We start from the raw sequence: 13568 nt of genomic DNA, 5'->3' as shown, positions 1-13568 counted from the left end.
GGGAGGGGGGAGGGGGAGGGGCTGGGGGAGGGCCCTTGCACACTGGCCCCTGAAGCAGTCGTACGCAGAGGGCATACTGCAGATCCTAGGCCTGGTTGAGCGAGAGTAGGTAGGGAAGGTCCCCCCCAGGCAGAGCTGTCCCCCCACAGCCTTCCTCTCTCCCCAGCACGGCGCCCCCCCCACACCCTCCCTCCCTCCCCAGCATGGCGCCGCCCCCACACCCTCCGTCCCTAGCACGGCGTCCCCCCCACACCCTCTGTCCCCAGCACGGCGCCCCCCCCCACACCCTTCCTCCCTCCCCAGCACGGCGCCCCCCCCACACCCTCCCTCCCTCCCCAGCATGGCCTGACTTGGTGTTTAGGGTTAGGACCTGGGGAGCAGGAATAGGCAAGGAGAGATGTCTGAGGCACCTGCAAAGCAGCAGGGAGGGAGCGGGGAGGCCGTGGGAGCCCCCAGACCAGGGATGGGAAGGCGGCTTGAGTGGGATGGATCCCCGATGGCTGCGGTTCTCAGGAAGTGGTGACCAGGCCAGCGGGAACCCGAGTGAGAGACCGTGTCTCACGAGAACAGGCCGCACGGGGGCTCCGCTGTGGTCTCCCCCTGCCTGGGAGCAGGCCCGGGGCTGGCAGTCACCGCCCTGGCAGGAGCCAGGCCACAACTCCCGGAGCCTGAGGCCCTGAGGCTGGGCGGGTCAGGGCACAGGGCCCGGGAGAGCCCAGGCTGGTCTCTGCAGGGCAGATCTGGCTCCAGAGCGGCCCCTGGCCGCCCCCCTGGCCCGGGCTGAGGCCGAGGTCCCTGCGCCCCACCAGGCTGCCCTGCTCACAGGCCTGACCTTCACGCCCTGCGCTGCACCTGCCGGCACGGGCAGCAGGAGAGGAGTGCGGGCCGTGCCCCCCTAACCCTAACCTGCCCACCGCGGGCACTGCCCCTCGCCCACCGCGGGCACTGCCCGTCCTTCCCCCCGCCCCCCACGAGCACTGCCCCCGCTCCCCCACCCACCGCGGGCACTGCCCCTCACCCACCACGGGCACTGCCCCTCGCCCACCACGGGCACTGCCCGTCCTTGCCCCCGCCCACCACGGGTATTGCCCATCAGCGGCTTGGCCTGCACCATGGTGCCCCCCGCCCTCCCCACAGAGGGACCTCCCTGCTCCAGTCTGGGGGTGACTTCCTGCCCTTGCCTCTGGGCCACCACCAGCTGCCTGGCATCTCAGCATGTCCGTCACCCTGTGCCCCTCTTCCTGGGTAAGGCCCCGCGGTCCCTCTGCTGTGCACACTTGGAGTGGGCTCTGTCTGCCTGGTTGGGCCCTGACTGAGTCTCGCTTTAGATCGGCAAGTGTGCCTGCAGAGGGCTCCTCCTGGTGGCCTCTGTCACCGCCTGCCCTCCAAGCCTGCTCGCCCGCCACCTGGCCTCCCCTCACTTCTCTCTCCCTGCATCTCTGCACTTAGCTTCTGGTCACTGCTGCCTGCCCAGCGGCTCTCATATCTGCTCCCCTCCACCCCTGACCGCTGTCAGGGCACCCCGCCTTCGTGCATCCGTGTCACTCTCGGGGTCAGCCGTGCCCCCCTCAGATGGAACTGCTCGCCGGTCATGCCCCGTTCTCAGGCGAAGATGTGACTCTCTAGGTCACTGATACCCTGTCCATGTCCCGGAGAGCACCTGCCCTAGCGCCACTTTCTGCTCTTCCAGGGCCGCCCATGTTCCGGCCCAGGCTTCGGGGACTGTCCCCATGTGCCTACTGGGCTTGCAGCTGGTCAGCGGCCCTAACTTTCATATCGGTATCGTGGCACGCAGCACGGCAAGCGCTGCGCGTGTGAGAGCTCTCTGGCAAGGTCAGGGAGCAGGCACTTAGTGACCCCCAGCTGTGTGCACAGAACCGTCTGGGTGCAGGTCAGGGTCCCCCTCCTGCCTGGGAGACAAGTGGGGCTCAGAGACACTAAGCACCTTGCCCGGGGAGCCATCACTGAGGGCCTGAGCTGGGGTCTTGACCTCTCTCCACTCCTTCTGGAAGGCTGGGGAGGACAGTGGGGGCTGGGCTCTGGGCCCAGCGATCTGAGGAGAGGCGCATCTGGTGCCCCCGTGACCACTTCGCTTTGCCAAGTAACAGAGAGGCTATTTTTGCCAGAATAGAGTATGAACTAGGAAACGAGCAGTGGAAACGGGCAGGAGTCACTGTCTGGGGGGAGTGAAGGGGTCAGTAAATAAAGTTCTGCGTATCACAGACACCTGGGCACTAGTAGCTTCACGGACTCAAAATCTCAGATGACTGTGTCTCAGAATAATGAAAGTGAAGCCTTCGTCTGTCTGAGTTCCATTGAGCCAGGCGCTCCCGGCTGTGAGCTGCGGAGCGTGGGCACATCACTCAGCAGCCCTGTGCCTCGGTCTCCCCATCTGTAAGATGAGCATCAGACTCCCCTCGTACGGAATGCCTGAAGTTGAATTCGGACGATGCTTTAAGAGTTTGTCATAATGTTTAGAATTGCAAAAACTCAGTTATAACAGGCAGGAGGGGAAAACCTATTTCAAGTGTGTGGAATTAACATAAACTGTGTCTCATGCCATCACAGGAAGATGATTGTAAACTGTAAAGAGACTTTCCCCCCGACTGTGAAAGTCACAGAATCTCACAAGGACCTAGCAGGTGACCCAGAAAGGTGGTCAGAAGAGGTTGAAAACCACGTTACCCACCAGCAGGAGACCGCGCTTGGCACTTGGACGTGCTGCCGCTTTGCTCTCTCCCTGCTTCCGTTCAGTGCTGGTGTTGGGGGCGTGACGTGTCCTGGCTGCCCCGCTGGGTGGCTGCCACCCCGTTGGGGGAGGGCGTGGACTGTATGTGTCCTACGACGAGCACCGCGTGGGCCACTCTGAAACGGGGGCAGCTTGTGTCCCCCACCTCTGGCAGCACCCTGCTTTCTGCACCCCTGCGGGAGGCTTGCGGCTTCTCCATCATTCCATCCACCGAGCTCTCTGCACACTAGGACCCGGCAGGCGCTGAGGACACCATCCTTCGTGCCCTCCCGCACCCTCCAGAGCCCCCTGCGCCCTCCGTGCCCTCCCGCGCCGGCCACTCCATGCCCCGCCCTGTGCGCCTGCTGCGCGATGGATACAGGGCTCTGCTCCCCCCTGGGGTTGGTCTCTTGCCCTTTGTCTTCACTCAGCCCCCCCCCCCCACCGGCAGAAGGGGTCCCTCGTTCCACAGACACTCATCCCGCGGACCCTCATCCCGCCCCGCTGCCCGCCCTCCCACCAGTGGCCCGAGCCCGCCCTCAGGCCCACGCGGTCCGGCGCTGTCATTCCCATGGGCAGGCGCTACCTTTAGCGTGATGCTGACCCTGTCGTCTGAGAGAAGAGGGCTTCCGGGGAGACGCCCGCAGGGGAGCACCCACCGGGCGCGTCACGTGCCGCATCACGTGCCCCGCGGGGGTCTGTCTGCAGGTTTCCCGGGGCGGCGGCGGCCGGGAGGCGCGGGCCTTACTTCTGCGTGCCCCGTGACGTCTGTGCGGCGGCTGTGCTGACGTCACGCTTCTTCCCGGGCCTGGGACTCTGGTGGCGCCGGGAGCCCTGGCCTGGCAAGCGGCCTGTGTCCTCGGGCCTTGGGGCACGAGCGGGGCGGGCCCTGTGTGCATGAGGTCCCTCGTGCGCAGCTCAGGTCTGCCCCTGCCCCCAGGTGGACCAGCGGGTGTTCAGAGACCTCCTGGGCGAGAAGCTCCCCCGCCTGCACAGCCACCTGGAACAGCACAAGGTCGACTACACGCTCATCACGTTCAACTGGTTCCTGGTGGTGTTTGTGGACAGCGTCGTGAGTGACGTCCTCTTCAAGATATGGGACTCCTTCCTCTACGAGGGACCGAAGGTGGCTCTGCTCCCGGGCTGGCTGGGCAGTGTGGTGGCGGGTGCGTGAGGGGCCCCCACGGGGCCGGAGTCAGCCCTTGGCGTGCCGCCGTGGGGCGCCGGGAAGCGGCCACGTGGGCCCCCTGGGCCGAGGGGCGTCTCTGCTCACAGTGTCTCCATCCCGCCCGCAGGTCATTTTCCGCTTCGCGCTGGCACTTTTTAAATACAAGGAGGAGGAGATCCTGAAGTTGCAGGACTCCATGTCCATATTCAAGTATCTCCGCTACTTCACGCGCACTGTCCTCGATGCCAGGTGCGTCCCGGGGCGGGGGGGGGGAGTCGTGGCGAGAGCCAGAGCTGGCCTCCGCTTCCCAGGAGAGCGTGGGGACAGGCTGGGGACACCAGATGGCCTCAGCGACAGGGGAGCGAGGACGGACGGCAGTTTATCTTTTCTCCAACAAACATCCGTCCCGGCAGCGAAGCAGCATTTTTATTTGTCCAGTGAGCATTTACTGAGTGTCCAGAGCATTTACTGAGAGCCACGGAGGGAGACTAGGATGGACATTCCCTCATGTGAACAACCTGAGGGAGGCCACGGCGTGGCTGGCTTGGAGCTCGAGTGCAGGGGAGCGGTGGGGTGAGCACAGCCGGGGAGCCTCAAGGAGAGGGTGTCCTGGGCAGAGGGACCGTGAGGCAGCAGGGCTGGGGCCGGGGTGGGGCAGGACAGGCTTTGTCCCTGAGTGTCGGGAAGACAGGAGGGCTGGTGTCCGAGAGGAGACCTGGGGCCGGGGGTGGGGGCCAAGGGTAGACTAGACCGTGGGACAGAAATGGAGCCTGGGGGACCCTGAGTTGCTGGCCTGGGGCAGGGGACGGTTCACTGCTGCCCCGCGTGGTGCAGGGCCACCTCTCCCTGCACACTGCCTCATTCCCGCCTCAGGCTCGTCCACCACGGGAAAACCCCCAGTCTTTCTGCTGAGAAGTGTCTATAGCTTATATACACTTTCAGACTTTTTTTTTTATTTTTGAGAGAAAGTGCGAGCAGGGGGAGGAGCAGAGGGAGAGAGAGAAGCGTTGGGGGGAGGGGTGCAGATCCAAAGCAGGCTCCACACTGTCAGCACAGAGCCCGACGCAGGGCTCGAACTCATGGACCGTGAGAACATGACCTGAGCCAAAGTGGCCGTTTAACCAACTGAGCCCCCCGGTGCCCTTAGACTTTTTTGACGGTAGCTTATGAGACCATTTCATCTCAGAATCTGAATTGCCTGCACCAGAGCTTAAACAGAATTTGTTGAAATATTTGTGGCTCTTGCTAAAGGTCTGTGTTAGATATTGAGGTTTTTCATTTCCTTTTTGTTACAAAATGCTCGTCATGAGTCACCATGTGGGCTCCTCCATCCACCAATGTGTCACAACCTGCTTGAAAGCCCCCAAGGCCCCCCAGCAAGCCAACACGTGCCCCCTTTCTTGGCTGCCCCCCCCCCCCCGAATCTTCAGGCCTGCAGAGCGCAGGCGCTGGGAGAGGAGCCGGGCCCAGGTCCCGGGGAGGGGAAGGGCCGTACAGGCAGCGGGGCTGGTGGCTGAGGCCACACCTGACACCCCAGAAGGCTTTGCCGTTTCTAAGGTATTTTTGTGCAGGCTGATGGATCAGCAAAAGCCACCTCAGTTTCGCAGGGTGAAAAGCCAGGAGCGATGCCTGTGAGCGCAGGCTGAGCGTCCGCTGACCTAGCAGGTCAAGGAAGTGCACCCGCGCAGCGCCTCCCACGGGCTCCGCAGCGCCACCTTGTGTGCGACCCTGGGCATGGCTGCCTGGCACTTGGCCTCGGGAAGTCCCTGTGGCTGGGTGGGAACCCCGGTGTTTTTTAACTCAGCTCCCCAGGCTGGCGGATCCAGGGAGGCAAGTCCACGTAACTGAGCGGCTCCACGAGAAAGGAGGGCACGGGTGCCAAGTGCCCTGTGTTTAGGGGACGTCGGGTTAATGGGATTAAACCCGCCTTGAGTCGGGGTTCCTGCGGTATTCAGCCTGGACTGGCCACAGAGCAGGTCTCGTCTCCTGACCCAGCTGCAGTGCGTGTCCTGCTGCACCCACTGGACTGATGGGCCCACCAGAGGGATCTGTGAAAACAGCTAATCTTGTGCTTTTGTTTGCCCCCCCGTGGAGAGGGGCTGGAGGCAGCTCTCAGGTGTGTGGAGCCCGGGACCCACCGCTGTAGGGAAAAGAGCTGGTCCCGTGGCCCTGGGCCCTGGGTCCAGGCTCGCATTTCCCTTCACACAGCCAGCAGAGCTGAGCAGGAGGCACGGCTCTGTGCAGGCCTGTCCTGCTCTCCCCATGTTCTAGAACCCTCTGGGGAGCTTGGCACTTGAAGCTGGCCTTGCTGACCTTTGACCTCCCGCAGGGGAGTCCTCTGGAGTCAGTCTAAGGAGCAGGTGTCTGGAAGTTCAGAAGGGAGAATACATTCTAGGATAGCCCTGTGTCAAGGCCACCCACCGGGAGGGTGGCTGTGTCCTCACAGCCTTTCCTGGGGCTGGAGGTGCGCCAGGGCCCTGCAGCCGGAGGAGAAGCCCCCAGGCCGGCGGAAGCGGGGCTTGCACCTGGTGCCAGGCCCTGGGGCACTTTCTCATCTAGATCCTATTGAACCACTGCTGCGGGCAATCAGTGCCTTCAGCTGGAGACAGTGAGAAACCCGTAAAGTGCACATCTGTCTGCAGACTGTGTTTGAGCCTGTCGTGTGGCTGCTGGGTCTGATGGTGCCTGCGGGTGGGCCTGGGTACCCTCTCCCCCCGGGACTCCTCCCCGGTCCGTCTGGGGACAGGCCTCCTGAGCTCCGAGGCTCCGGCTGCTGGCCCTGCAGTCACCGGGGAAGTGCCAGGCACTGCCCTTATGCGCACAGCACGGGGGCAGCTCTGGCGGCCCCAGGCCCCGGGAAGCGGCAGCGACTTAGCCCGTAGACGAGGAAGCAGACACCGGAAAGGGAAGTGACTTCACCTGCCTCACGCCACAGCAAGTGTGTGTCCGCACCCAGGCGGTGCAGGGCTGGCCTCCAGGTGGTAACGCCTGCGGGGTCCTGCCCCGCTAACGCCCTGTCCCTGTCCCGCCAGGAAGCTGATCAGCATCTCCTTCGGGGACCTAAACCCGTTCCCCCTGCGCCAGATCCGGAACCGGCGTGCCTACCACCTGGAGAAGGTCCGACTGGAGCTGACGGAGCTGGAGGCCATCCGGGAGGACTTCCTGCGAGAGCGGGACGCCAGCCCTGACAAGGGGGAGCTGCTCAGCGACGACGAGGACACCTGAGCGCCCGCCCCCGATGCTGCTCTCGCCGCCGCAACCCACGTGTGCCAGAGGGCAACGCAGAGGTGCCTCTGCTCCTTTAAAAGCCCGAATGTAGCGCCCGTGGTCCCTGGAGACCTGCCGGGCAGGCGCCCAGAGCCACACCGCACCCTCTGCTTTCCGCCTGCGGTGCGGCTTGGTCTGTTTACAGCCGTCTCCGTGCCGTGGCACGTGGCTGCGCGTGTCCCTGGCTCGCGTGGTTGGTGCGTTCCCGGGGGAACCGGCTGGATGTTTTCCAGGCGCCGTTTACAGCACGCGTCCGTAGGGTTTGTCGTTGGCTCGCGCCCTCGGGAACCTGCCCCAGCAGCCCCTCTGCCGCGCTCGCCTGCGCCCAGTGCAGCCCAGGCCTCGGCTGAGCGGCCGCCCCGTGCCTCACACACTCCCGGGCCGCAGCGTGGCTGCTTTGGGGGCACAAGTTTAGTGAAAAGAGGCCTTAGAAAAGCAAGTGCCCCGCGCTCAGCCTCTAGAAACGCCCTCTGCGGCGGGCGGGCCGGCAGCGTCGCCCCAGCTCTGGAATAGCGCCGGCTCCTCCGTGCCCGGCATTTCCGGCAGTGAAGGGCCTGGGGCGCCGGCCGGGCCCGCCCGCCCCCGGCCCGCGCCCGGCCTGGCACAGACCTCCCGGAAGCCCCTTTCTGGCTGAAGGGAGGGGGCGGGGCAGTGGAGTGGCTTCTGGGTGACAGCCAGGGTCCCCTGCCCACGGGCACCCGGCACCCGCTCCGGCAGCGTCCTTGTCCCTCCCCGAGGCCACGCGCCCCTCGCCGTGGGCTCACACCGCCCAGGCCGCTCTGCAGCCGGAGGGCTCTCTGGAAGAGGCTTTGCCCGAGGAAGTCGACTTTTGCTTCCTTGCCCCGGGGACCGTCCCTGACGCGTACTCGTGAGACTGCTTCCTGGCACAGACTCCCTCAGGAAGGAAGGAGCTTCAGGTGGGATTGTTACCCTCCCTGGAGAAACCGGAACCCGCCCCTAGCTGATACGTGCCGGACGCGCCTGAGTGCTGAACCGGTGTGACTTGGAGAAGGGCCTGTCTCCCAGGAAGGGGCGCCCCGTCGTCCCCGCGTCGAGCAGTCGGCATCTCCGCAGACTGACTTTCCGTCCATAGGTTGTTTGACTTGGTTTGTCAGGTGTCACACATGTTGCGACGTTGCTGTTTCCGGGAGTGGCTGGTAGCGTCCTTGTTTGCAGCCCCTTCCCAGGCCCGAGACCCCGCCCCAGCCCCCACGAGGCTGCCGGCCTGGGGGACAGCGGTGAGGGTGTGCAGCAGGATCAGACTGCAGTCGATTTTGCCGGGGCGGGGGCGGGGGCGGGGGGCGTGCTTGTAGGAATAGGCTGGTTTTGTCTGTTTTGCCCAGAAAGATGCATCTCAAACACGCGTGGGTTGCGCCAGGGGCCCACTGTGCGGGGCCGGAGCTGTGGTTCTGGGAGTGGCCGGCTGTGCTGTGCTGGCGCCTCCGGACGGTTGTCCGTGGCAGGGGGCGAGCAAGAAAGCAGCGGGGGCGGGGGAACGGGCCTGGGACGCTGTCGTCTCCTTTGGTGTCCGGAGGGCAGGAGGGGACAGGATGGGGCCTTCGCTCCAGAACCACAGCGCCTGGGGCCACCCTCTCCCGCCTCCTTCCCCGGGCCGACAGCGTTCGCACCAACCTGGGGACCCTGCCAGCTGGGCCTCGTGGTGGCGCTTCTCCCGAAGGCGTGTACCATGGCCAAGGGGAGCCCTTAGCGCGCGGGGGCACCTGCCAGCTTGCACGTGAACGTCCTTGTTTCGTGGGTTGAACACGTTAATACTTTTGTATATTTTTCACTACAGTTTATATTTTTATATTTTTATCAAGGTTTTTCTAGATTACGTACATCTATTTTATACAAGTCCTTTGCGTACGCTCCCTGTATTTGTGTGCAAGCCTGAGCACGGGGCTGCCCCCACTCCTGGGCCGCGGGCGCCCCCGCCCCTGGCTCACGCTGGCGCCGCTTCCCCGGTGACGGCTCCCTAGTTACTTGCGGGCACGCTGGTCTCTACCCCATCGTGTCGATATAGGAAATGTTCTAGGCGAACAGCCAGCACGTTTTCCTTTCCTAAACTTAATGTGTGCATTCTTGCACAAATGCCCACCTCGGCTTTGTGCGTGGTCTTTGCAGGTGCCCTGGGCGGCTGGCCGGCCACAGGCAGCCTGTGGGCTGGAGACGGTGGGGGGCGGGGGGGGCGGGTGCCTTCCCCCGTCCCTACAGCTTCTGTGCTCATCTTCCACTTAAACCTGGGGACAGTCCTACTAAGAAGCCAAATAAACTACTAATTTGTATAACACCGTGGTTTGAAATGTGGTTACAGTCACTCATGACGGGGCTCGCCCCCGGGCCTTACGGGGCCTTCCTGGCCTGCCAGCCAGGTATTCAGGGCCCTGCCCTCGGTTTGCTCTGGGGCGTGGGGGACGGGACTCCTCGGTCAGCGGCGGCATGGCCCTGGGAGCCGTGGCCAAGCTGGCGGATGCCTCGGCTGGGAGCCGCCCTGCGTCTGAGCAGCCCCCCGGGTCACAGCTGGGCCGTCCCCGCCTGAGTCATGGGTTGTTTGCCTCCTGTCCGGGCTGACCGCTCAGCTGCCACTGGGGACGCCATCTCCTCAGCCCCCATCGTCGGAAAAACACACCAGAATGATTAAGACCACATGTGTTTCCACGGTGTGGGGGAGGGGGCCCCGGGGAGGACTCCCAGACAGAGCAGGGGAGGACCTGCCTGGGGGTTCCTGAGGCCACGCAGCAGGAGCAGAGCCGCCCCAGGGACACCCCCCCCCACCGCGCCGCGCCGCGCCCTTGCCTCCAGCCCCTGCTCGGGGTGGAGCCCAGACGGAGGTTGTCCGAGCGGGGTCCCCAGAGCTGTCACACACACAGGAAGGAAGCCTGATGCTCCTGTACCGCACCCCCCGCCCCTCGGTGCAGGATCCCGGGGCTCCCACAAGCCCCCGTGACTCACTTTCCTGAAGTGACCTCAGAGTGACTGGCTCTGCTGAAACCCCCGTGGGGCAGCCGGAGTGCAGGCGGGGGGGGCTCAAGCCAGACCCACGCGGAGCCTCTTACTGGAAGGGGTGCGATTGGAGAACGGGAAGCGGGAGAGCAGCTGGGCACCACTCCCTCCGCGCCTTCCCCGGGGGGCCCAGTCCCCGGGACAGACACCTGCTGGTGCCTTCAGCTGACGCACAAGTGGCCGCCTGGCCGTCGCTCCCACAGCCCGAGGACCACCATGTGCGTTACGGGACGTGCCTGGCACAGGCTGGGGACCTGAATGGGGGAGGAGGCCTGGCCTCTCTGAACCGCAGTGTCCCCCATGTGGAGAAGGGGTCTACACCCTCTAGGACTAGGACTCATGAGCACAGTTTAAGAAGGTCAAGTCCAAGGCTTAGGGCCAGAGGTAAGGGCTGGGGCCTCACCCCCTCCCAGCCTCCTTCCTGCTTAGAGCCCAGAACGCTCCCCAGACCACCTCGTGCCCACCTGCCACCCACTGTGCTCGCGTCTGGCTCCACGGACTTGGGTCTGTCTGGCAGGAAGGGGGCCGTGTAGCCAGAGCCCAGCACTGGGGCCGCCGCAAGCCCGTCTCTAAGCACGGAGATGTCGGAAAGGGACAAGCGGGGGCCGGTGGGGATGTGGCCGCCCGATGCTCCTACCTGGCCCCCCATGTCCCCCCGGTGCAGGTAACAGCTGGAGCGGGGAGGGCCAGGAAGGGGGGCTTCGCAGACCCCACCACCGTCATCCCCGGGCACAGTCCCTGCTGCAGACCAGAGACGCCTCGCTGCTCGAGGGAGGGTGCGACCCATTCACTGTGGAACACAGGTCTCTCCTGGAGTGGGGACGTGGGGGGCGGGGGGGGGGGCCGGGGGCTTGAAGTGGGGGGCAGAATGTCGCCCAGGACCACTGGCCCCCCCCGCCAGCCTCTGCAAAGCTGCAGTCCGGCCCGAAGAACTCCCTCGGCCGCCAGCACGCGCCTCCTGGGGTTCACTGAGGAGCACGTGCAGGGCGGTGGTTCGGGAGGCTGAGGGCAGCGCGTCTGACCTGAAATCGTCCTGATCCGAGAGAAGGCAAAGCGCGTTTAAAACCATAGTGCTCGTTTATGAATAATAATAATAATGTTATGCAAACTGTTAAAAAAATATTTTTCTTGGGGGAGAGGTCCCTAGCCCGCCGTCAGCGGGCCGGGTCAGCACCTGTGGGGTGCAGCCCGCGCCGGGGCATGAGGTCTGTGCGTCTGGGACAGTCCGTCTGTGCGGCTGACCTGGCTGCAGTGGGTCAGCGGCGGGCGACACGCTGATGGCCGCGGGAGGCGGCTCCGTGGCCTGGCGGGGGGCACGAGCGGCAGCACTGGGTGCGGACGGCAGGCAGCTGGCAGCGGCCCAGCAGGCGGAGGGTCTCACAGAAGCCAAAGGCCAGGCGGTCCCGCTCGCAGCCTGGGAGGGGTGGGGAAGGGTGGGCAGGGCCCTCAGGGGGGGCGCCCCTGCCCCCCTCCCCCCACACCTCTTCTCCCTCCCCCTCCCCTGCACCCCATGGGGAGCTGCCCCCAGGATCAGAGTGGCAGGGCCCGTAGGGGCTGGCAGCCACCCTCCAGGGCCTGGGGGCGCCACTCCAGCTATTGCTGGCCTCGACCCACCTGCCTGCCCAGGTGGGAGGCCCCAAGACCCCACCCATGACCCACTCAGAGGCTCCTGAGAAGCCAAAGAGCCAGCCGTTCCCGCCGGCCGCCTCCCCCCACCCCATCCCTGCCGACACAACTCCAGTCCCAGCTGCCTCCTCCAGCAGCCCCCTTCCCCAGCCGCGTGCACCGCAGGCTGGTCCCCAGGCTCAGGGGCATGGGTGTGACCCGGGACGGCCCCCCGAGGAGGAACAGACAGAGGAGGGAGGCCTGGCTGGCCCTCCCGCCCTGTGCTTATCGGAGCTATTTTGGGAAGCGGTTTGCTCCCAGCCCTCCTGGCCTCACTTCCACTGCCACTGACGTCCCCCAGCTGCCTGGGTCACTGCAGCAGACGCCCCGGGGGGAGGGGGGACATTCCCGGGGCCCACAGGGCACGAAGCAGCAGGTGGGCTCCACCCCGGCTTCTGGATGCAGCTCTTCTGCAGACCTGCATCCTGTCCCCACTGTGTGACATCGAGCCAGCTCCTTGACCTCCGGGGCCTGGGGGGGGGGGGGCGCAGTTTCCTCCTCCTCCTCAGACAAGCGGATGTGGACCGCGCTGGGTCAGCTGCCTCACCGCAGGGACCGCACGCCCTGGAGTTTCCAGGCTTTCTAAACGTTTGCCACACGCCCCCACAAACCATCAAAACATCCTGGGGCTCCAGGATCTCAGCGTCCAAGTCCCCCCCTGCTAGCCTCCGACCTCAACTACTCACTTGGTTAGGAAACACCTAACCACCCCCAGTGTCCTCCCTGCAGCCCACGCCCCACCCCCAGGACACCTGGCCAGCTTGGCTCCCGGCCCCACAGGCCTCCGTCCCTCCCCTGTCCCCAGCTGGCACTCGCCTCCAGACACCACAGTGCCCCTGGCGCGGAGCCCAAGCATGAGAGGTGGGCAGGAGCCAGGGCCGTGGGATGCCCGCCAGGTTGAGGCTGGGGTCAGGGCGGGCAGCATCTGCGCCAGGCCTGGAGGCTGGGATTTGAGGAGGCTGGGCCACCCCTCGCAGCGGCCTGGGGGGTACAGCCCAAGGAGCTGGCCGCTGCAGGGGGCAGGTCTCCGAGGCCCTGAGTGCCAGCCTGAGCACCCAGACTGTCCTGCATCCTAGGGGCAGGGGACAGGCCGCTGCTGGGCTGTTCTGACCCCACAGCTGCGGTGGCCGATGGGGCCTGTGCAGCCGAGGAAGTAGCCCACCTTCCCGGAGCACCTCCTGGACCCTCCCTCTCCCAGGACCTTGCTGGTGCTCTGCCCACCCCGTCCCCAAGCACGGGGGCCCTCGGCCCCTTTATGGGCCAGGAAGTGGGACCTGAGGCCACACAGCTGGTGAGGAGTCCAGTTTCCTGTGCTCGGCGCGGCCGGGGCTGCCGGAAGACGGCTGAGCGCCGGGCCACCTCCGGCCGGGCCCCCCCTCCCGCAGGACGCAGCTGGCCGGGACGCAGCCAGCAGGGCCCTGGAGGGGGGAGGCCGCTCTGGGGCCGCGGGGCCGTCCTCCTCCGGCCCGGGAATGCCAGGGGCTCAGTCAGGCCTCGCTCGCTCGCTCGGCAGGTTAATGAGACCCTGAGACCCGGGGGAAGGAGGAGCTTACTCAAGGTCACACGGCAGCTCGGGGCCGAGTCTGCTGCCTCCTCTCTTCCCTGCGCCAGAGAAAGCTGCGCGTGGGGTGCGGGGGCGCCGGCCTCCCTCACCTCTGACCCTGGCCCAGCCCCTCCCGCATGGGACCCCGGAGCCTCACAATCACGAGGCGGCAGCTGGAGGACCCCCCCCCCCCC

At 65.5% G+C, this 13568-nt stretch overlaps 2 protein-coding genes across 2 annotated transcripts in view; one reads left to right on the top strand and one right to left on the bottom strand.

Moving 5' to 3' along the window:
• The window catches only part of TBC1D2B (TBC1 domain family member 2B), a 59416-nt gene extending 49963 nt beyond the window's left edge, over window positions 1-9453 (top strand). The window contains exons 11-13 of the mRNA XM_039256878.1: window positions 3669-3854; window positions 4024-4145; window positions 6929-9453. Of these exons, the coding sequence (XP_039112809.1) occupies window positions 3669-3854; window positions 4024-4145; window positions 6929-7121 (501 nt within the window). The 3' untranslated portion in view covers window positions 7122-9453. The remainder of the gene's footprint in view (window positions 1-3668; window positions 3855-4023; window positions 4146-6928) is intronic.
• Window positions 9454-11224: 1771 nt separating this feature from the next.
• Window positions 11225-13568, bottom strand: part of ADAMTS7 (ADAM metallopeptidase with thrombospondin type 1 motif 7) — a 36365-nt gene continuing 34021 nt past the window's right edge. The window contains exons 23-24 of the mRNA XM_039216794.1: window positions 12648-12812; window positions 11225-11580 (exon numbers count right to left, since the gene is read on the bottom strand). Of these exons, the coding sequence (XP_039072725.1) occupies window positions 11423-11580; window positions 12648-12812 (323 nt within the window). The 3' untranslated portion in view covers window positions 11225-11422. The remainder of the gene's footprint in view (window positions 11581-12647; window positions 12813-13568) is intronic.

The sequence above is a fragment of the Hyaena hyaena genome, unplaced genomic scaffold, assembly GCF_003009895.1.
Source record: "Hyaena hyaena isolate Hyena2069 unplaced genomic scaffold, ASM300989v1 scaffold_13, whole genome shotgun sequence".
Taxonomy (NCBI): domain Eukaryota; kingdom Metazoa; phylum Chordata; class Mammalia; order Carnivora; family Hyaenidae; genus Hyaena; species Hyaena hyaena.
Note: the sequence above shows the minus strand (reverse complement) of the source record. Positions and strands in the feature narration are given on the sequence as shown.